This window comes from Podarcis erhardii, assembly GCF_964252035.2.
Source record: "Podarcis erhardii genome assembly, chromosome: 7".
In the NCBI taxonomy this organism is placed as follows: Eukaryota; Metazoa; Chordata; class Lepidosauria; order Squamata; family Lacertidae; genus Podarcis; species Podarcis erhardii.
In genome coordinates this window covers 61,312,265-61,336,331 of record NC_138511.1, presented here as the reverse complement: position 1 = coordinate 61,336,331, position 24,067 = coordinate 61,312,265, and the positions used below count along the sequence as shown (strand labels likewise).

General features: G+C 44.5%; 1 protein-coding gene across 4 annotated transcripts in view; it reads right to left on the bottom strand.

Annotated features, from left to right (window-relative positions):
* Nucleotides 1-24,067, bottom strand: part of ADGRB2 (adhesion G protein-coupled receptor B2) — a 170,476-nt gene that overhangs the window by 32,752 nt on the left and 113,657 nt on the right. For all 4 annotated transcript variants that reach the window (XM_081870362.1, XM_081870363.1, XM_081870361.1 and 1 more), the window contains exons 13-18: nt 23,831-23,906; nt 23,621-23,723; nt 21,561-21,604; nt 9,997-10,123; nt 4,568-4,671; nt 3,292-3,394 (exon numbers count right to left, since the gene is read on the bottom strand). In XM_081870362.1, the coding sequence (XP_081726488.1) occupies nt 3,292-3,394; nt 4,568-4,671; nt 9,997-10,123; nt 21,561-21,604; nt 23,621-23,723; nt 23,831-23,906 (557 nt within the window). The remainder of the gene's footprint in view (nt 1-3,291; nt 3,395-4,567; nt 4,672-9,996; nt 10,124-21,560; nt 21,605-23,620; nt 23,724-23,830; nt 23,907-24,067) is intronic.

The window sequence follows — 24,067 nt, the reverse complement described above, 5'->3', positions numbered from 1 at the left end:
AGGATTTGCACTGGAGAAAGGATAGGTGTGGAGGGGAGAAGGGATGAAGATATCCTGCTCCCCAGATTGTATCACAGCAAATGGAACCAGAGCCTGACAGAGTTGTTTCCCCCCAGAGAGTCAAATATGGCATGAAAGAACAATTGTTGTTTTAGATGGGCACATTCTTTCCCTCCCTACCCCACTGGTTAAAGAGTTGCTACATGTTTTGGAATGCCTTGAAACCTGCAAAACCCGTCACCAGGGATAACAGTTGGACACAAGAAATGAGTGTGTACACCACATAAAGTTCTGACTAGTACAAACATTTTTGCAAGCAAGCTCCTCTAAATTAATCAACTTCTCTGTGTTATTTTCACTGTCATATGGATCCACACATATTTCCCCCTAAAATATGCATTGGTGTGCATTATGTGAAGTGCATCGCAACATTTGGGGAACTGTGAAATTAGGCAGTTTCTCGGTAAAATGCAAAGTGAAATTTCTCCCCCATCACTAGTGGTGGCTGCTCTGCCCACCAGAGCTTTGGGTCCAAAGGGACCAGGAAGGCTGGAGCAGCTCCTCTGAGATTACAGTGGTGGAGTGGATCAGGGACCACAAGGGTGAGATGACTTTAGTTGGCACTATGGGAAGGGTGGGCAGTGGGAATGGTGCAGTCCTCACTCCTTACATTTTAAGGGAGCTTGCTGAGGGCATCTTATCCTGGACTCCTCTCCTCCCCTGTAAAACTGCTCCCCCACCTGCAACTGATGCCCATATTTTTTCAAACCAACTTTTGCACAAACCAACTAGAAACAGAAATTCTCAGGCATTGAATTCTGTGCCCAAGCACTGCGTCTGTGTCTCTTAAATAAGAAACGTTTTCCTCTCAAGAATGTACAACTTGCTGTTGAGGTGGAACACACAGGATGAAACGGTTAAATCAGCTATGATAAAATGGGCACAGGATATTGGGTATAATATTATGTTTGCTGACTGGGAAAGGTTATGGACCACCGGTATGAAGTTCACGGCATGTAATGCCTTGAAAGAAAATATTATGAAAATGATATATAGGTGGTACATGACCCCAGTCAAGCTTGCAAAAATATATCACCTGTCTGATAATAAGTGTTGGAAATGTAAGGAAACTGAAGGAACGTTCTTTCACCTCTGGTGGACTTGCCCCAGGGTTAAGGCTTTCTGGGAAATGATATATAATGAGCTGAAAAAGGTATTTAAGTATACCTTCCCTAAGAAACCAGAGGCCTTCCTTTTGGGCATTGTTGGCCAGAGGGTGTTAAAGAAGGACCGGACATTATTTATGTATGCAACAACAGCAGCAAGGATACTTGTCGCCAAACACTGGAAAACCCAAGATTTGCCCACGCTGGAAGAATGGCAGATGCAACTGATGGACTATATGGAACTAGCAGAAATGACCGGCAGAATCCGAGACCTGGGAGAGGAAGCAGTGGAAGAGGATTGGAAGAAATTTAAGGAGAAGAGATTGAAAAGAGATTGAAAATAACATGGCACCATCAAGTTAGTTGATAAGAATATGAGAATGAGTGAATTTTAAGAGAAAAATAAATTTTGAATAAATATCATGTCAAAATTAGGCATTTAAGACTTAGATAAAAATATTCAAAGTTAGGGACAAAATATTGGAAATTTATAGAATAAGAATGGAAATAAGGTGATAAGTTGCTGATTAAAGTTGTATAAATTTGGAACGCAGGAGCGAGAGATGTGAGGAAGTCCAAAAAGTGAAGAAAATATGGCTATTATAATATGTTAATTTTATATCCGTTTCTTTTTTTGTTTTGTTTTCTGTTTATTCTGTTTTCTCTTTTACTGTACTAATAAAATCTTTATTTAAAACACACACACACACACAAAAACCGTTTTCCAGCACACAGTGCTTTTTTACTCGGCTATGTAGCATGACCCCCCTTTTCTTCTTGGATGTGCAGGCTGCAGATAACCAAATATTGCAATTTCCTTCATGCAGACAAGCACTAGGGCAGGCTCTCTCACTCAGTACGACTCATCTCCAAAACAGCTGCTGCCTCCTTCCTTCCCTCTCAGTGACAATGATGTAGCTAGAGAGAGTTGGGGGCGATGGGGGGTGGGGGGAGAGAAGTGACTGGGAAAGCTCCTCAAACTCTTTTGAGGTGGAACATATAAAGAGTTCTGGGTGGAGTGGGAGCTTCTCTAGGCCAGAGTTCTGTTCCCAGCTGCATTCAGCTTGCCTCTGGGAATCTGTGCCTTAAGGCACAGATAGTCTCTATACACCTTCAAATATCAGGTTCCAAAGGCAAACGAAAGGAAGACACACAATCAGAAGCATAACCTTGAGAGACAAGTGGGGGGGGGGGAGGCATACATTATGTGAAAAGCTGTAGAGAGGATCCCCTCAATATGAATTTAGAAGTCAAAATTAAATAGATATTCTTTATGAGCACAACTGTGTTTAAATATTTAAAAACAAGGTATAAAATACTCCATCTGCTGGGTTAATATTTAACATTATATTATTTCATGCACCCCGACTAGGTTGATAAAGTACTTTTTAGGTGCTTACATGATACTATTAATATTATTTAGCACCCAATCTTGCCCAACTTTAAACTTTTAAATCCCACTGATCTCAGTGGGGATACTTAAGCTCATCTTTAAATTAAAGCTTGTCTGAAAGTTCTCCAACGGGACAGTTCAGCCTAATGCTGGTAACTTGTGGGGGCACTGAAACCAGTGCCACCTTTGCACACCTGTTGTTGCCACTTCTGCTATTTCACAGCGGCGGCAGCAAATGCCAGCAGTGACTACTATTTTCCCATATAACCCTTATCAGGGCCATGTTACATCATGATACAGCATTGCTTGGTAGACACCCTCAAAGGCCACTGAGCTGCTCCTCCTGTCACTTTTGCAGTCTGCAGATGGAGCCAAGAAAGTGGTGGAAGAGCCCATTGGCTTAAACCTCCCCACTGAAATCAAAGAGAGGTTCACGATTGCTTAACCTTAAGATACATCATTTCCCTATTGTTCCATTCAAATCTCCATCTTAATCAAACTGTAAAATCAAGGTATCACACATTTCAAAAAGGTGGCCTTTTTATTCAGATTTTGAATATCTGGCCCAAATTTTGAAAGTTTCCCTTTAGCTTTATAGAGAAGATGCGTTTTAAAAAGTGGAAGGTGGACAGATAGAAATCTATGTCTGAAGCAGCATGGAGCCACGCTCTCAAAGGCTGAAACAAAGTGGCATGACCTGCAGATGTCTTGCAAAGGAGTAACTTTTTTCACCTTACTGAGCATCTGGGACTGCCCCACCAGGATCAACACGTTGGAGGCCAGAATGGAGACACAGAAGTTCAGGAGAATGATGGAGCGTTCCGACTTGATAAACCTGCAAGAAAGAAGGTGATGGGGTGAGCAGCTTTGAGAGATACTTGGAGCACAGGGGCCAAATTGCACCCAACATTGGGGGGGGGGGCTGACGTTATGCGCATGATATCATGTATGCAATTACAATAAAAGGGGGTAAATGTAGTATTCATTATAGAACATAATTGAAAATGACTTCATGAAGTAACGAATGGGTCTTCTTGGATTCAGCAGTACCTTCTCTATGTCTTCCCCACACCCTTTAGGATGCTGATTTTACAGAGGGTCCCCCCCTCCTGATTCTATGATTCTTAGTTGCAGGCTTTAAAATGGTGCCCTAGTCCAGCAGTTCCCAATTAGCTAAGTACAGCAGACCCCCTGTTTTTCAAAGCCAAGCCATAGACCTGCTACTTTTGAAAATTTTGGTAGTTTTTGTTATGAGATTGGTGCCACGGACCTCCCAGGTGGGTTACATGGACCATCAATTGGGAACCATTGTGCTAGTCTCATGGGATGGGCTCATAGAAAATCACCTCCCGTGGAGTTAGCAAAATGCTTAAAGGATACCTCCCAAACTGCCATTTACCTGGCAATAATTGCTGCCTCCCCACTTATCTTCACAATCACTAATGTGGAACTGATTGGCAAATCCGTACATATGCATGTATCAAAAGAGAGGGAAGAAAATTCCACCCTTTTTGCTAATCTGTGGCTTAAATATTTTATTTTCAAGCACATTCACACCAAAAGGTCACCTTTTCTAAAGGGAGGCTGTTTTCTTTTTTTACAATATCCTCTTTTATATATGTTGCTGAATTTAGGAGCTTGGGGGGGGGGGAAATTGGGGAGGGGTTAATAAAGTAATTATCTTGATGATAGAATGTTGCTTTCAAATGAAGCAATAAAATGTCTCTTGCTTTAAAACAACCCTCTAAATCAAATCTTAAAAGGAGAAATCAAAAGGAGCATCTAAAGTCACACTTATCAATGCCCCAAATTTCTAATGTGTGCAAGATTTTATTTCAGCTCAGATTCAGAATGCCATTCCCACCTCCCACCCGCCCCCACTCACCCATCCCCACCACTCCATTCAGAGGACTCTGCCACATCTCTACCAGGATTTTGGTTAACCAGAGCTAGCTCAAAGAGCAGTTCTCGAGTCTACTTCTAGCCATGAATAGCTGAGCCAACCTACCTCCAAAAGGCAGCGTAGATCACCAGGAGGGTCAACAAAGCCATACAAGAAACAGCACAACCAATCATAAGTGGGACAGAGGGGGAGCTGCCAGATTCCATGGCCTGCAAGAGTAGAAGCAGAAAATGGAGAAAGTGAGAGTGAGAGAGTCCCCACCCCTCACACAAGGTGAGCTAAGTCTGGCAGGACAGCTTACTCTATGGACTTAACCATTTGTTATATGAGGCTGGTTGTCCCACAGTGCCAGGCAAATGTTACCCACTCTTTCAAGTGCATTTTCTTTATTGCAAAAAGTCTAATCTTTGAAGAAAGTGAGTTTGTGGCACAAGGGCTCCAGCTCAACTATAATTGCCTAAATCTGAATTTGCCACTTTGTGATTGAACCACACCTGAAAATAGCAACAATCTGGAAGCACCCTAAAATGTTTTCCTTTCAATATGCAGTTCCTCCACTAAGGACCTGCTTCCCAGGGGAAGCTCAGCATGTAAGGAAGTCAGAGCTGGTTGCTGAAGCTCTGACCTCATGGTTCTCACAAGCTACTCTTGAGTTCCTGTACCAATAATTTAGGAAGTTTCATCACTGTAACTAAACCAAGTTTTACTGCCTGTGCAAGTTTGTTTTTTTATAAATGCTGTATGGAAAAGCACATGAATCTGACCTTAAGAGAATTTGTAAGCAAATCATTTTTAGCTTACCAAATGTGTGGTCTTTTTCTAGGCTGGGGAAAAGTAAAGATTTGGAACCCACAAAGGCATATTTAAAAATCTAACTGCCTACATTTCCATGCTTAATTTTGCTGCATATTTTGTGATTTTTAATCTCTGTTGGGGTTCTCTCACCAAAGAATACTAGCTCTAAACTTAGATCTTGGCACCCAGGAATTCTACTTTACATCTATATTTATTTATTTTTCTTGCACCAACAAGCACAACTTCATCTAACCACCCCATAAGCAAATAAAAATGAATGCTCAATGAATAACTGCTGTTGTCTAAGCCCCTGGAAACAAATCAGTATGACTGCTCAGCAGAAAGGTCACCTGGAAATGACCAGAGGTGTAATAGGAAACTGCAATACCAGTTTAACACCCTCCTCCCTCTTAGAAAGCAAAGAGTGGTTTGCCAACTGACTGGCAGGAGTAAAAGTGGCTAGATTAAAGATCTGGCTCCAAGATTCTTCTCACCACTTTTGTTAATAACTTGGGACCAAAGGTTCATGCAGAAAACATTATGTACATGCACATACACACAAATGTGGTAATTGTAGCTTAGTGATGGCCCTTCAACTCTTACGGCCTTCCTATAAGAATCTGGTTGGCCCCTTTGAGAGCAAGTTGCTGGACTAGATGGGTCTTTGGCCTGACAGCAATGTTGTTCCTATGTTCTTCCAGTTCCCAGGGTAGGGTTGGGTTGGGGGGAGTAGCACCGGAGAAGAATTATTACAAAACCAGTTTGCGCCTGGTCTTTGGTCCCTGCTGAGATGGGGGAGAAATGGGACAGCTTGAGGGCCCCTTTGGCAGGCATGTGGCTAAAGCCTGCTCCCTTCTCCGAAGTATAGCCCCTTCTCTGACAAGCAAGAAGCTCTGCATCTCTGAATAACCCAATCTCTCCCTGCCACCTTCTTCTGTTTTGCTTCCTGTGGCACATGGCTTGAGGTCTTGGGTGAGGGAGGGAAAGGGGAGAGAATCCGTTGCCACTTCTCTGCATTCCTCAAGGGTGGCTCTCCATCTCCTTGCCAATAGGGCATGCTTCCGGAATACCAATGACCCCGCCTGGGTAGGGGAGCATGAAAGAGGCCTGTGACCAAGGGATGCAAGCAAAGCTCCTCTCTCTCCCCTGCCTTCAGCGGCGTCGCCAGCGTGACAGAGGAGGATTCCCAAGCACACCCCCAAGATGGTTGCCCATTTGCTTCTGGCACGGGCTCTCTATTCCTCCTCCCCATCGCTAAGCATATTAATGCTTTGAAGGCTCGCTAATAACTCTTATAAATTTCAACCACTCTAGCAACGGGCGAGCGTGGGGGGTGAGAAACGCTGCAGAGAATAGATCCACATTATCTATGGCATTATCTACTTAAAGGCGTCTGGAAGTGGGAAGAGTTCAGAGAGAAAGTAGGAGGGTGGAAACAATGGGAAGGGTGAAGGGGGCTGCTGAAGAGGAGAGCGGAGGAGGTAGGCACAGAGAGGAGACAAAGAGAGCAGATGTTGGGGAGTGGGGGAGGTGAGGAGTGGGAGAGAACAGTCACTGCCATAGGAAAGAGTTGGCAATTCAAGTCTTTCTAAACAGAAAACCTACGCCCTTGAAGTGTTTTGCAAATGTGTGTGGGAAGCTGACTCTCACCGCTCACTCACTATTCAGGGAAAAGTTAACCTGCACTTTGCACATGTGCTGAAGCACTTTTTCAAATGTCTTCCTTCTCAGTGGTGGCAGGCATCCTGATGATGGTATGCTCTCCCCCCCCCCCCAAAGTAGCAGCCTTGGCATTTTGGTGCCATGTTAAAGCATATCTGTTTGCCTGGACATTTGCTGCAGTTGTTTCTTTTATACTGCAAAAGAATTTAATTCTTATTCTTTTCCCTGCTTTTATTTACTGGATTATTTGTGTTGTATTAAAAACTATGGCAACCTGCCCTGGGATCGATCAACTGTTGAACAGCGGGTTAAAAATGTGTGTGATATGGAATTAATTTATTTTAGGTATTTATAATCCATCCTTTCACTCAGAAGTCCCAGGATGGCAAACAATAATATTAGCATCACAATTAACAGTAATTATTTGATTATCACTCTTTTTAATATTTTCAAATATGAACCGACCAATTAAAACAATCTGAAGCCTGCATAATAGCACCAAACAGAGCTTTGTTTAAATGTCTGCCACCTCCTGCCCATTCCCTCTCAAGACTTTGACTGGACACAGACTCTTGCGTTTTCCCCATCAGCCAAACCACTTTTGTCTCATAGCACTTGTCTGATTAGCCCTTGGTCCAGTCTTTGCCAACCTGGTCCCTTCCTTTGTTTTATGCTACAAATTCCATCAGTGGGTTGTAGTCCAAAACATAGGAAAGGAATCAGATTGGCAAAGGGTGATTTAGCCTGATGAAGAGTTCTGGAGAACTTGAAACCTTGTCACATTTTGTTAAACCTTGTTAAACCTTGTCACATTTTGATTGACCTATAAAGGAAATCCTCTATTATGGACGCTGTGATTTTTCTTATGGTTCCAAATGGCTACCTTTACTCCCCACCAACTTAAATATTATTTTGCATCTCCTTAGATCAATGAGAAGAGGAATACAAGAATCTGAGTGGGGTACAACGGCAGTGGGAAGGGATGGCAGAAAAACTGGGGAGCGGAGCTTGTTGATATACATTTGCAAATTACCACCCCACCCTCCCCAACTACAGCTTGAGGCTTAGCTATCTCTGTTCTTTTGCATACTGAACGTTGTTATGTGTGTACAGAGTGTGTGTATCACTGTCCCTTAATGCAAGCCCATCGCTGGCAGGGGCCTAATGGTTGCCATGGAAATGATATAGGTTTAGCTCAGGCTGCAAATAGTTATTGTAAGGCCAGCATGAAACAGCCTTCCAAAATTCTCCACCCTATTTATGGATGGCAAAAATAGTGTGGGTGTGATTTTACCAAATAATTTTGGTTGAGGGGACAAAATTATTATTATCGATTATTATTTATTGGACTTATTAGTCACTAACTGACGAGGTGGAAGAAAGAAAAATCAGAAAATGGTCTTCTGTGACATTTCACTTCTGTTAACATAGAGCAAAACTGTATTGTTAGCTCACACTGATGACCAGAGGAAGAGATGGGCTATGAGAGAATGACCGGTACTCGTAAAGTCCAGCTTGTTGCCTTTCTTCAATAATATTCAGTTTGTTTTCTGAGAAATTTCAGCCTACCTCTGGGTTTAGGCCTAGCTGGGAGGCTGTGTCTTCCCCTTAGGCATGAGCCACAGGCCTTGCTTTCACAGCCTGCCCCGTGAAAGCAAGGCATTCCCTTCCTCTCCACCCCTTCAGTACTGTTTTTTCTAACTTTGGCTCGAACATGCCCTTAGAATGTTTTCAAAAGGTAGGGGCGGTAACATCACAGAAGTGACTGCTTATTTGCAAAAGGAAAAGGAAATGAAGTGGTGTCAGAGTAAGAGATCTGTGAAGTTTCTGGGTATGTATGCACAAACACATGAAAGAAAAGGCACCCAGGGAGAATTTAGGGATGCTTCAGGGATATGATCTTGGTCAGTTCTGATAAAATCTGTTATGTTCCATATCTCTAGACTAGAGTGTGGATGAGAATTTGGTTATCCACTGGTTTTTGAACATCCCAAATGTCCCAATACAGCTCTCGTTTTTTAAAAAAATATATCAAAAACTCATTTTTAAATGTGTACTTTTGAGGGATGATGTTTAAAAATGCATTCTTTGAGAGGAATTGTGTTTAACACAGACTATTTGAGACAGACTGATCCATCTAGATCTCTAGGAGAAATGAGTACATCTACTATTTTAGCAATAATGGTAACGCTAACAGCAACAACACACAATAACACTACTAATAAAAACTTGGTATTTCTATCAACACTTTGATGTGTGAAAAATGTTCCACATAATAATACCTCAATAATCCCTTCAACAACATTTTAAGGCAACTCATTGTAAGACATAATAAACAACATTTCATTATTCTCAAATTGCAAGATTGAGGTTGTGAGATTGAGGTATTGTGTATAGCAGTGGCGAAGATTTGAACCAGGGAACATTTGAACCAGGGAACTTTCCACACTTTTAAACCTTACCTCAGTAATCCTTACGGCAACACTTTAAGGCAGGTCAGAATTCTTATCCCCCAAATTGCAGATTGGAAACTGAGGCTGACAGCTACCTGGTGAATTTACAGTGGGCGGAGGTAAGATTCGAACCAGGAGACATTCCAGCTCACATAGCCCACACTATCAGACTTTGCAAAGAGCTCTCAGGGACAAAGGTAAAGAGAGAGAGAGGTGGTAGACAAGAACATGCACAGGGAATCTGGGTAAGTGTTCAACAAAGTTGTGGGTGTGCACATGCAACTAAGCCTAACCACCCTGCAGGGATGCAACCTTTTGATCCAGATCAATAGTAGGCTTGTTGAAAATTTCTCATCCCTTAACAACAGTAGACCTCCATAAAGCACACAGTACCTCTTGCAAACTCACAACTTCTTCCCTTAGCACACATGCAAAGCTGAATGATGAGTTTGTGTCCTGTGAGCCAGAGTTGCCATTACTCTTGCCTGGCTCCTTACCCTGCCACCTTTAATTTGGCTATCAGGCCCTCCTGTCTCAGGGTTGGGCCACCTCCGTTGGTGGGAGGCAGGAATGTGGCACTGGCCGAGAGCCCAGCCTGCTCTCCCTCATTCTGTCAAAACTTACCAGGTCTTTGGGCAGTTGGGCGATCACAGCAAAGGTGGAGAGCTGGCTGCAATGACACTTGGTGTGAGCCGAGAGAGTTTCCACCGTCTGGCAGCTTTCGGTCTCCCAGTTCCCAGCGCCAACCTCCCTGATTGATGGAATGCGAAGGAGAAAGGAGAGAGAAGGAGAGATTTCAAATGATCAAACACTCACACAGCCCACATCCCTTAGCGCATTGCCTGCATTAACCCTTTGCATGGCACGGCCCTAGTGATGCACTGGGTGAAGCAGGCTCTCTCTCGCTGTGTGTGTGTGTGTGTGTGTGTGTGTGTGTGTGTGTGTGTGCAAGTCAGGCACCAAGGTTCTGTCTGAGCGGCTTGCTTTATCTCCTGACCCAGTTGTTGGGGTGAAACGTCTCCACTCCCTCCCCATCCTCCAGCAGAGATCTCAGCCCAGTGCCCCCCCCCCCGCCAATCCGCTCCCGGCATAGCCCTATGTTGCTACAGACTCATTTCCCTGGTGGGGAAGATTGGGGGACGGGGTTGTTTGTTGCTATTGCAGTAAGCATTGATTTAATTTGAAGGTTGATGCCGACAGGGATTTGGGAGAGGGAGAGACTGAGATGGGCATGGATTCTGGACGAAGGGTGTGTGTGTGTGTGTGTGTGTGTGTGTGTGTGTGTGTGTGTGTCAGGCAGGGGTTCTCCATGGTTTAGAGACAGTTAGTTTTCTGGCCTGCTCAGCAAACAGCCAAGGGTTGATACAGGCTGCTCTGGTGGTTTCATGTTTGCATGATAATACAGCACAAAGATGGAAACCTCAAGCAAATTGAGGAATGGAGGAAGAAGCAGGAAGCAAATGTACAAAAGAAGGGGGAAAGGAGGGTATTAGAAGAGAATGAATTTCTGTATTTGAAACTCCCTGATGAAGGATCTCAGGTCTGAAATGCACTGGACATTAAACTTTGTCTGCCAACCCTTTGTGTGAGCATGATAGGGGAGGGGCAAGGCTACCATCCAAGAATTGAGAGGGGCCACAAAAGCTTCTGAGAACTAAATGGAAACAGCTGATCATGATTGGACCCTGTCTCAAACCCAACAGTTAGCAGTACATTCCTCAGTCTGCATCATAAGAGAGTAGTGAAGATAGTCATGTACAGCTTTTTTCTTTTTTCTTTTTAAAACGGTATGTTTATGTGCTAGAGGTCCCCCCCAAAAAAAACAGTGCAATTTTTTCTAATGAGACAGACACTTGATCTTTCGCACAATGCTTCAGCTGCACATCTGGATGTGTCCTTAATCCCATCCATATTGCAGTATTTATCTGGGCTGCGTCTACGGACACTAATTGTTGCCTGTGGCTAGAAGTGGATCAGGGCAATTATGGGGTGATTGTGGGCTGAAAGGGAGGGGGAAGGAGGAAGGGAGGGGTGCAAACAGACTGAGGCAAAACCTCCCCTCCCCCATGAAGGGCCATTGACTTCCAACAGAGGTGGTCAACCTGTGGCCTGTGTGTCCCCTGATGCCTCCTGAAGGTTCCCCATTCTTCCATCACAGTACAGGTTCTTCCTTTCTGTTACATTCATCCTCATTTTTTCCTGGTATGCAAAAATGCCCCACTGCCACACAGCTCTCTATGTAGTTTTAAAACAACTGGAAGGGGAAGTATTCAGGCACCCAGCTGTTTCAGAGCAAACTGGTAGGCTCTACAGATATGTGTGCATGTAGCACACTAAAATCAGAACGGAATAATTTTCAGTTGCTTTCCTTAACCCTCTTCACTTCCTTCCTGTCTGTTTCATGGAAGTGCTTTCTCTGAGCCTCTTCCTCTTCCCTCTGGAGATTCAGCTCTGCTTTGCCCTGTGCATGCTTTGTCTCCTACCTCTCCCTTTTGCGCACAAGCAATGTTCGAGACTGAAGCCCAGGAGCAAAGAGCAGGCCCACAGCACCCTGAAAGCCCAGAGCAGGCCTAGAGGGGCACATAGACTATGTAGGGTAAGGCTGCAGGCCACATCTGGCTTGGGACTTTCCCCAGCCCTTGGCATTATTAGGTGCCCAAAAATAGCCTCTCAAAAATGACTGACATTTAGTTTGGTACACCGTCGGCTCAAATCTCTCTGACATTGTCATCTCCTATTCATGTTTCCATTTCAAGCTTCACATATTGCAGCAGCAGCTTTTGTCAAGGTAGTGCCCCCCAGAAGTTTTAAGATGAAACCCCCATCATCCCCAGTCAGTGCACCCGCCTAAAAAAAAGGGTAGTCTCTGTGGCCCTGATGTCACTCCAGCTGACTGGGGTAGTCTTGGGAGAAGCATTGGAGAGGGTGATGGCTCAATGATGAAGTGCATGTATTCTATGAATGGAAGCCCTGCCATGTTCAGCACTCAGCACCTCTAGCCAAAAAGGGCTCTCAGGTAATAGGGCTGAGAATAGCCTCCTTCTACCCAAGGCCTTGGATAACTGCTGCCAGCCAGAGCAGATAGTATAAAGCTATGGAGATGGAAAGTGGCATCATTCCAGAACAGACTATTTGTCCAGTATTGCCTATTATGGTGGTTTTCCCAGTAGTGAGGTGTGGAAGTGAGAGCTGGAACATAAAGAAGGCTGATCGCCGAAGAATTGATGCTTTTGAATTATGGTGCTGGAGGAGACTCTTTAGAGTTCCATGGACTGCAAGAAGATCAAACCTATCCATTCTTAAGGAAATCAGCCCTGAGTGCTCAATGGAAGGACAGATCATGAAGCTGAGGCTCCAATACTTTGGCCACCTCATGAGAAGAGAAGACTCCCTGGAAAAGACCCTGATGTTGGGAAAGATGGAGGGCACAAGGAGAAGGGGACGACAGAGGACGAGATGGTTGGATAGTGTTCTCGAAGCTACCAGCTGTGGGAGGCAGTGGAAGACAGAAGTGCCTGGCGTGCTCTGGTCCATGGGGTCACGCAGAGTCAGACACGACTAAATGACTAAACAACAACAGCCTATTATGGCTGGAAGTAGCTCTCCAGGATCCTAGACAGAGAAGACTCTTTCACATCACCTCCTACCTCTTCCTTCCAACTGGAGATCCCAGTGGTTGAATCTGGCATGCAATGCAAGCGCTCTTTGGCAAACAATGCATGTGCTCTACCACTAAGCTACATTCTCTCTCCCAAACTAGAAGCAGCAGTGGTCTGAATCAGTATAATAGAACTTAACGTGTTCAGTGGAAAACAGAGGCATTGACTCCTTTCATTCACAGTGCCAAGACTTTTATCTTGTTTACCTACTCCACACCTGTTGTGGAAGCAGTGGATATTGCTGGCTGAGTAGATTGTAAATTCTATGGAGGTTTCAGCATCCTCAATAACCACAGACTGCTGAGGCTGGGACCTCCAATTTCTTTATTTGGCTAAAAGGGAAGCATTCTTTCTCTGAGCTGGAAGAAGCACTGCAGCAGAAATGCAATTTCGTTTACTTGTAAACTGCACTGAAAGGATTTGCATCCTGAGAGGCAGGATGTAATTAATTGTAATAAATAAATACATGGCTATGATGTACGGCAGAGATAGTGGCAACTGCTCTTTCTGATCTCAGATGTGCAGATACATCAGAAGAGCTTCTGCTTTACCAGCACATTTAGCATCTGCTGGCACAGAAAACTCCCCTCTCTGGTCACACATTTCTAAATGGTTAAGAAGAACTGAGAAGCCATTTTTTAAGGGTCAGGCACAGTAGGAAGATGCTGTATCTATGCTGTATCCATCAATAAGTCTAAAGGATAAGACGGGAGATATTCTGGATGGGCCAGAAGATGGAGCCAGGTCAAGAGGAGAAGAAGGGGTTAAAAATCAGACACGATGGGTTTTGTAGGATTGCCAAACTTTAGAACTTCAGTTTGTGTTAAGATGAAGGCAGGAGATAAATCACAGAATGTAGCTGCACATGGTTTCAAGCTGTGGGACTCCTTGGACTTTTACTAGAGTTTCTCAATGTGGAGATCAGCCATGTTGGCCAAGCATCTCCAACAAACAGCTTGCAGGTATGCAAAAGAATTATTGGTACTTTCTGGGCCATACTGTTCTAGTCCATGTGAATAAACTATAAGACCCAACAGGCCCACCACATAAATCAAGGGTGGACCCTGGAACAATGTCCCAGATTCCTCTGCAATATACAGGTATGTGCCTATACTCTACATTTAACCAGGTATGGAGGGGTTGCTTGGCAGTCAAGTCAATATGTTTAGGCAGAATGACTCACAACCCTGGAAGTAAAACAAGGAGCTGCTACTATCAAGATTCTGTTAGGTACAACTGGTGCACTGTGTAGAATCTATAAAGGATGCAGCCCATAAGAACATAGGAAGAGTCTTGCTTCTAGATCAGGCCAAGGGCAGAATTCTGCTCTCACAGTGGTGAACCACATGCCTTATGTGAAAAGCCCACATAAGGGTGAGTGCAGTATTGCTCTTCCCACTTGAAATTCTCAACAACTGGTATTCAGAGGCACATTGCCTCTGACAGTGGAGGCAGGACATAGCCATCATGGGCTGTAGCCCATCCCCAGAAGGCTTGTCAACTGTATTAGACTAGGAAAAATGAGTACAGGAAAAGAGGTGAGGGGTTTGCAAGCAGTAGCAGCAGGGATGCAGTAGGGAGTAGGAGAAGGCAACACTTGTGCCCATCACTCAGCCAAAATGTTCAGCCAACTGCTGATGTTATGGTTCTGCTATGATGTTAGCATCCATCTGTCTTGGGAGACAATGGAGGGGTTCTCCTTGGGGGGGGGGTGAGATCAAAATGCTGGATGGTTTCAGTGCCTGCTGAGGCTGTAGAGACCGATGTGGGAGAGACATGCTTTGTTGCAGTTGGGGCAGATGAAGGCGTCCAGTTCTGCTGCTGCAGATGCACCATGGTGTTTCTTCTCTCTGCACTTCTCCCAGTGGTCATTCCTCCTCTAGTCACTGCTGTGGATACACAACTAGTCTGCTTGTTTTTGCAGGCACTGCAGTCATCTGTGAGGGATTACCACATGGCAGGGTTGGTGTTGCCAGTCTCCATGCCACCTTTGCAGACACCTTTATAATGCAGAATTTGAGGATGCCCACAGCACCCAGAGACAAAGAGCTGCTGAATGCCAACTGCTGGGAGGTTACAGTGGGAGTGGGCTATTGCTCTCGAACCCTGCCTGGAGGCTTTCAGAAGCAGCTGATTGGCCATAGTTAAAAGTAGGATGCTCGACTAGATAGACCTTTTGTCTAATCAGGCAGGCAACCCAAGAAATGTCCTGGCGCACTCTTTGTATCTTTAAGGGACCTTTAAGCTCCGTAATTATTCTGTAGCTAAGCAATACAGCAGCACTGGCAGATAGATGGACAAGCCTCCAAAGAATGGCAACAGAACACTTGAATTCCCAAGGTTTTACTGGAGTAATTTATCAAATGCTATTTATTAGGAAACAAAACACAGAGACTCACAAGCAAAAATGAGACAGTAACACTGAATTATAAAAGCTAACTTATGCTGCAGGATACTGAAAGTGTGTGTGTGTATGAATGAGAGAGAGAGAGAGAGAGAGAGAGAGAGAGAGAGAGAGAGAGAGAGAGATTGCTTCCCCACTTTTCTTCCACTGTTTCCCCAGTGGTCACCCATTCAAGTGCTGACCAGATGCAGATAGCTTCAATAAGGCGGTGGCTACATGTGCCTTCAGACCATACCACTGGAAGAAGGCTGGACTCTCAAGTCTTCCTACAGATCAGGCTACTATAAGTTTTTCACAAAGCACTTCACACTTATGCCGTGCCTAGAAAGCATGGATGTGAGCAGTGTTCTGCTTGACCCACACTTTCTAGGCACAGGTCAGAGTGGTTTTTCCCCTGCCCCACTCCTTTCCAAGGGAAAACCCACTCTTTAGTGATAGATCAGAACAAATGGCACTCCAGAAAAACCCCAATTGCAATTTGCTCCAACTGAACACTAAAGAACAGTTTTCCTTGGTGGAATTGGGTGGGGGGCAAGCAGTAGGACAAGAGGAAGTGTGCATAAGCCCCAAGTCTCTTGTTCCCTAGGCACTGCTTGGGTTGAAGGGAAGTGGTTTGCTATATCAGTTGAAACACAAATATTAACACTTGTTTGGAAAGGAAACAAAATGCCGATAGGAGATGACTGTCTTATAGAGCCATGTGACTTCTGCCCAATGGGGTCTCACAGCTTGGTATATAATAACTAATTTCCTACAAATGTAAACATCTGTGCATCACCCAACATATTAAACCCTACTTCCTTGTAGTTCAAATTCACATTAAAGCATGCAAACGAAGCAACACATGCAGGCATCTGCTTCAGCTGGATATGAGTTCCAGTGATTAACAAGTTCGCAGGAGTTATCACCAAATAACTCTCCATGTTGAATGTCCATTCACTGTTCATGAACTATCCTCATGAGGTGTGGAAATCTCTCTTCTCACCTAAATTCTTTGATGTGAAGGGAGACCCCACTTCAAAGGAAGGGCGCAATCTTAGTCGCTTTGCATTGCAAGCATCATAGGTACAGATCAAAGAGTTTTTAAAGGGTTATCTGCTGCAGGAACAAATCCATCATTTGTGGAAGATAACTTTGGTGGCAGAAGAATGTCTAAGGGATTTCTTTGAAACTTGCAATCAAACTGACAGAGTTTCGCTTAGAGAAATTAAGAAGGCTCAAATCCACAGGAGAAACAACATGAGAGCTCTTTTGGTCAGAAGAAGAGAGAAACATAAAACCCATTGAATAGCTTGGATCCAAACCTTATTAGTGCACGGATAGCAGACAATGAGGAGTCCCACCTAAATTACTCTGAACTACTCTAGGAAAAGCATGAGGCCATTATGCAAATAGATACAGACATGATTGCTTCCAACTAAATCATACTCTATGCACTGAACTCATGACAAACTTAAGCCTACTTATATCAATTGGTCTACTCTGAGTATGACTTAGTTGGATATAACCCATATGAAATAAAAAAGATAAGTGATACAGGGGTACAACATTGCTTGTCCTTTTCCATTGTTGCCAGTAAGCAAGGTAAGGGTCAGGATGGTGAGTAAAAGAGCTCAAATAAGAAAACATATCTCCTTAATAAAAGCTGTAAGCCCTATTTTTTGTGTTACACAGCTGCTCACTGACTAGGTTCCACAATTCATCTAAGGAGGAGGCAGGTGAGATGTAACAACATGGTTACATCTTACCCCAACTCCTTTCCTCTTGGGCTGGTTATGTCAGTTTGAAAAGTACTAGTCCTGTGGAAAGAAGAGATTCTTCTCGTGAGTCCCCATTTTCCCCCCTCTTACTCAGATTAAAATATGATCCAAATGAGAATTTCCATCTTACCACCACCAACATTCAGTTGCCCATTGGAAAACTATGATTCACAAAGCCTTCAATGCTGTATCCATTTACCTGGTAGTAAATTCCACTGGATTTTCTGCTGAGTAGGCAGCAAAAATTACTATGTAAGTGTGTTGGAGGGAAGTGAGAGGGCAAAATCTCCCTCTTCTTATTTTGCAGTGGGAATGCTACCCTAGACCTGTACTTCTTAATGGAAGAGTGAGGAGGGAGTTTTGGGGATGTGATTAGGTGGGATGTACAGAGTCAGAGCGGGTGGGAGAGCTAGCCAATTTGCACTGGCTCAGAAATGAACTGTGTTATTTCCCCCAATTACTATTGGGATAGCTGTGTTCATTTCCAAGCCAAGTCAAGCAGAGCTGGGGAGCTTCCCCAACTCTAGGGAAAAGCTAACTCCTTATTTATTGTCCCATGCAGTTTCTCTTTACAGCTAAAGCCAGGAATTAAAGTTATAAAACAAATGGGGGGGGGAGTGATTCAATGGACAAATGCTTGTTTTGCAGGCAAAGGATCCTAGGTTAAATCCCTGTTACTTCCAGGTAGGGCTGGGGAAAATTCACTCGAAAAACCCTGGAGAGCCACTCCCAGTTTGTGGAAGCAGTAACGAGCTATGTGGAATAACAGTTTGACTTGGCAGAAAGCTGTTCCCTATGTTCCTATTAATCAGTCCTTAATGGAGATTAGGGGAATAACTTGGTTAGGAGTCATAAGGAGCCACAGAACAAGAAAACAGAGGAGAAGGCATCAGCAGCAAAGGGGGCTTAAATTCTCAGTGGGTGGGAATGGGCACAAAATTCTAGCTGCCTCACACGTAGCTCTTGCTACTGGTTATTCGTGAGTGTCTCCAAGAATTACATTTGCCTCAGCCTACAATTCTAAGGTCTACTCCAAATTCCATTGGCAACAGGGATGTCTAACATATGGCCCAGGGGCATGCTCAATCCCAACTCCCACCCACACAAATGTTTCTGTCTTCCCAATTTTGTATACAGAAGTGGTAAATATATATATATATTTAAATGAAGCAGACATAGCATTTAGTTCCTGCCTAGCTCAGTGCCCCATTTGGAAGGCAAAGTTCTCCCTCTGCAGACATCAGATTTATCATTTCATGAGTGGGAAGAGGGCGAGAACCCCCCATCTCAGCTGAGTTGCTGGGTAGGTGCATGTGTGAATGCAAGAATATTGGTGGCTGCACTCACTGCTGGTGAATGTGCCCCTTGGGTCAGAAACAGTTAACTTGTCCCGGTCTAGAAGAACAGCTTCAACTACTGCATCAGCTTGTGGGTGTGCCTCTCTGTTGTTCTGAAGCCCAGCTGGAGGCTTAAGTGCAAACCAAAAGATGAGCACTTCAGCTACTCCTGTTACAACGTGTTTCAGAGGGGAATCTGTCCTATTTTATCCTCTGCCACTGTCCTCCCTCCCGGCCAGCTGATAATGAATTACATCTGGCAAGCAGGAGGCATCCATCTCTAAGCACCCGCTAATCAATAGCTGTTATTAACAAAGTTAACCCACAGTGGGGAGTGCAGAGGGGAGGGGCAGTTGGCCTCGTTAAGGGAGCCTGTCACTCTTGGCACAGGCGAGGAAGTGAGAAGAGATATTGTCAGGTTCCTTTTTGATGTATAATAATGAAATGTGCAACTACAATGCTGTGCTGCAAATGAGGGACATTTCAGCACTGAAGGACTGGATAGCTCTCCTTGCCAGCTCCAGGTAGCATTGAGAGAAAGAAAGGAGAGGGGTGAGGATCTCACAATCCCTGCTGCGTTGCTTAAGACCTACATTCTGCAATCTTGGGGGAGAGAAGCTTTGTCAAAAACCAGTATCTGGGCATTGTGTCTTTGGAGAAGGGACATGGAATAGCTGCATCCTTCAGAGCCTGTGTGGGATAGTGGCTGGAGTGCTGGACAAGGACCTGGAAGACCAGGGTTCAAATCCATCCTCAGCCATGAAGCACACTGGATGACCTTGGGTCAGTCACAGTTTCTTAGTCTAACCCTCCTTGCAGGATCATAGTGATGATAAAAAGGGGAGAGGCAGTACTAAATACTCCACCTTGAGCTCATTGGAGGAAAGGAAGGATATAATTGCAGAAAAACAGTGCTGAAAAAAGGAAAAGGAAAATCTTTACACTGAAAAGTTCTCGAAGTAGGTGTCCATAACTGAGAGAGGGAGAGAGGTGTTGCAATGTAAGAATAGCTAACTGGGTGGTCCTCCTCTGCCCAAGCTATCCAAGTATCTACAAGTCAGCTGTGAAACAAGAAACCTGCTTTATTAATTTATTAAGATATACCAGGCATGTCCAACTCCCAAGAGACTGTGATCTACTCCCACTATAAAAAAAAACTGGCAGTGATCTACCCATTGGCTTTTTGGGGGGAGGAAGAGAAGACCCAAAGTTGTTGAACAACAAGGTTGAATTAATGCTGAATTGGGCCTGGTCTGAAATGAGTTCAGGTAGTTTCAGATGGGTCCCAAGTAGGTTGAATCATTCTGAAGGGCTTTGTACTGATCCTAGACCTACTAGTAGAGTGGATCCCTTGCACTCTACGAGCTTTTACAAACTCATGTGAAGAAACAACAAGGATGAGAAAGTTATGGCCATTTTACTTTTAATTTTTTCATTTCATTTTTTGAACAAAGCAAATTTTAAAGTGGCCAGCACAGAAAACCTGGATTTTACTGTCTGAAATTTGTAAGGATTAATCCCCTCTTGAGGGAATACCATGACTCCATGCACCTATGGGGGGGGTGAACTGATATGTCATGGCCATTTTGGTTTCCCAGTGCAAGTTAATGGGAGGACGAAAGGTTTACATTTCTGGACTTGGGGTTTGACTCAATTCAAAGCAAATCAGGGCAACAAATCAAGGTCTGAACTGAATTGGGGGGGGGTGCTGCTGCTTGTGCAGCCTTAGCCATCACTAACTCTTATAGTAGCAAACTCCTGATGTTCTTTTTTGGGTCCACTGTGGATCTTCCAACATTCAGCTTCACTGGCTCCTCCTAAGTTCTTGTATCATGAAAAAGTGAGAGGATCTCTCTGTCTACTTTCTCCTCACAGTGCATAATTTTATACACCTCTATTAAGTCCCACTATACTTGCCTTTCCCCCCTAAACTAAAAAGCCTAAATGAAGGTCACCCTGTGAAAACCACATATGAGCAGAAAATTGAGTCTGGCCAATCTCAACATAACCTTCAAGCTGATGGACTCAGCTAGGGAGTCTATTAGGCAGCATGGCGGGTAGAATGCCAACAGAATTTCTAAACTATTCCAAGCCTCAAATTCTAGGAGCACACCTTCCTTCGTAGGCAAGACAGCCAGCCACTGGGTAATTTTGAAGAGCCAAGATACTTTTACAGATTGCTGTCATTCCACATCCACGGGCAGAGACAATATTGATGGCCCTCCATCCTAAAGTGATACTATTACAAAACATATCTGAGCAAACACAGATACCGCAGCCAACCAGGTCTCACTGATGCCCAAAGATCCCATCCTGAATGTATTAAGTAAGAGAGGAGAAAGACAGAGACAAAAGGTCTTGCTTCTTGCAGTCTCGAGTTCATAACAATATTCTCACTCCCACCCTCTCAATTCAAACAGGCTCCCCATCCATCCATCCTTCTTTCTCCAAGGTAATCCCCTCCAACATGTAACATAGGCAAAGAACGACTCTGACCCAACACTTCTAAGATGGCTTTTACAGATGTCAAACCTTGAGTACATGGTCACAGAAAAGCTATAGTGGAAAGTGTCAGCTGCAGATCTTACCAGGATTCAGTAGGATCCAGCTCATGGGGCTACCCTAACACAAAATCTGCAGCTCAGAGGTGCAATTAGCCACTTGTCTATTCCCCTGGATTTGAGTAGCAATGTAGTGCCTAGCCAGGGGTGAGTGTTATCACAATGCTCTCCTGCCTGCTCTCCTGTATTCCTTCCTGCCACAGGGGAGAATCTAGTGTCCAGGAGAGTGGGAATGGCAAAACAGAAATGGAAGAAATAGGATAACATTAACAGTGGGTTAAAAATGACTGTTTGCAAGGGGATGACCCTTGTAGCTGTTCCCACACAAGCTTCATTCCTATGCACTAGAGTCTTCCCCGTTACCCAAATCAGTCACCCTTCCCCTCTCTCAGTCATATGGGTGTGCCCAACATCTGCATGTGTGCTCTTACACAAACCCACACTATTGCAGGATGAAGTGTACTCACACTTTGGTGTACTCCCAGGTCACACACTGTGGATGTGAGGTGCCCTGTGGACAACGCAGAGAAGGAGAGTGATCAGTTGGGTGTCAGGTGCCAGCATGGCTAAACTGGGTATTTTGAATACAATGAACATAATTTTCTGGTTTCAGTGGCTACTTATGAGGGGTTTGGTTTTTCCTCAAAAGGGCAAAGCTCTGCCCAGATGTGCAATGTATTTCAGAAGGTTGCATTTCAGAAGGGCTTGTTGTCAGCTGCCCTAAGAGCAGTGCTTGAAAGGCGGGATAGAAAAACCTTAATAATGAAAGATCTTCATCACCTGGGCTCTCACTTGTGGGGTGCCTCAGGGTTCTGTCCTCTCCCCCATGCTTTTCAACATTTACATGCAGCCACTGGGAGAGATGATCAGGAGGTTTGGGCTGGGTGTTCATCAGTATGCGGATGATACCCAGCTCTACCTCTCTTTTAAATCAGAACCAGTGAAGGCGGTGAAGGTCCTGTGTGAGTGTCTGGAGGCGGTTGGGGATGGATGGCGGCTAACAGATTGAGGTTGAATCCTGACAAGACAGAAGTACTGTTTTGGGGGGACAGGAGGCGGGCAGGTGTGGAGGATTCCCTGGTCCTGAATGGGGCAACTGTGCCCCTGAAGGACCAGGTGCGCAGCCTGGGAGTCATTTTGGACTCACAGCTGTCCATGGAGGCACAGGTCAAATCTGTGTCCAGGGCAGCTGTTTACCAGCTCCATCTGGTACGTAGGCTGAGACCCTATCTGCCTGCGGACTGTCTCGCCAGAGTGGTGCATGCTCTGGTTATCTCCCGCTTGGACTACTGCAATGCACTCTACGTGGGGCTACCTTTGAAGGTGACTCGGAAACTACAACTAATCCAGAACGCGGCAGCTAGACTGGTGACTGGGGGCGGCCGCAGAGACCACATAACACCGGTCTTAAAAAACCTACATTGGCTCCCAGTACGTTTCCGAGCACAATTCAAAGTGTTGGTGCTGACCTTTAAAGCCCTAAACGGCCTCGGTCCAGTATACCTGAAGGAGCGTCTCCACCCCCATCATTCTGCCCGGACGCTGAGGTCCAGCGCCGAGGGCCTTCTGGTGGTTCCCTCATTGCGAGAAGCAAAGCTACAGAGAACCAGGCAGAGGGCCTTCTCGGTAGTGGCGCCCGCCCTGTGGAACGCCCTTCCAGCAGATGTCAAAGTGATAAACAACTACCTGACATTCAGAAGACATCTTAAGGCAGCCCTGTTTAGGGAAGTTTTTAACGTGTGATATTTTACTGTATTTTTGGTTTTTATGGAAGCCGCCCAGAGTGGCTGGGGAGGCCCAGCCAGATGGGCGGGGTATAAATAATAAATTATTATTATTATTATTATTATTATTATTATTATTATTATTATATTCAAAGGAGAATTCTTACTCCTTAATAAATACTTTTTAAAAAGAAGAAGCTGCCATGCTGAGCAAAAATACATTGAGCCATGGAATATTTTTCTTTTCTTTTTCAGAGAAGTCTTATTAAAGAGGATTTTCCCTTGACAAAAATATTTTCAGATTGCACGGGGAATAAATACCAGACTGTGTTGCTGTTTCTTTTTGTGCTCATTTCTCTGTTTATTAATAATTCTTTTTGTTCCACATTTGTTGTTTTTCTCCCTGACCACCAACCCCCCAAAGACAAATGGGGGGGAGCACGTCTCCCCTTACCTTGCCAGACATATATTGTTTTCATTAGGGAAATTCACTTTCCCTTGAAACCCAAGGCTGTTTTCTATTTGAAATTCTGTGATTGTGGGTATTTTGTACCAACTATGTTTGAGGGGAACACAAGTCACCTTCATTATCCAGCTTTTGTTGTATGCTGAAGATACACCTCTTCATGCTGTCTCTTGAAAGACATGTATTTATAGGACACACTCTATTTGTGACTTAAATTTGTTTTAGAGTGTTTTAAATGTTGTATTTCACATTGATGTGATTTTCCCTTGGACCTCACAGTGAAGGGCGGGCAGTAATGGGTATGGGCACTACCGCAGGAGAACCTTATACCACTTACATTGATGATATGGGACAACTCCACCATGATCAAGGGCTCCATGGCCTTGGTTGGGGGCTTCACCGTCACCGTGAGAACTTTGGACATGACAGCCAGGGGACTTCTGTGGGTGGAAGAGAAACAGGTTGTTTGCAAAGCAATCCTTTTGGCATTTGAGTGTGTGATGTCATGCACATACCCCTTCCACATGCCACCTCCACAGCCACTCACCTAGGAGGAGGCAGGATTAATCCCAATGTGCGATACAAGATGGCACCAATGACAAAATAAGATGATTCATCTGTTTCTGCAGAGAAATATGGGGGAGGGAGGAAAGAACAGTATTGATTTACAGTAGGTTGTGATTAGAGACAGTTCTAGACCAGCTCATACTAGTTGATGGGGGGAGCTCATTTGGGCTTGAACTGGAATGAGCTAGCTCTGGGCAAGGTAATTTGGTTTGGCACG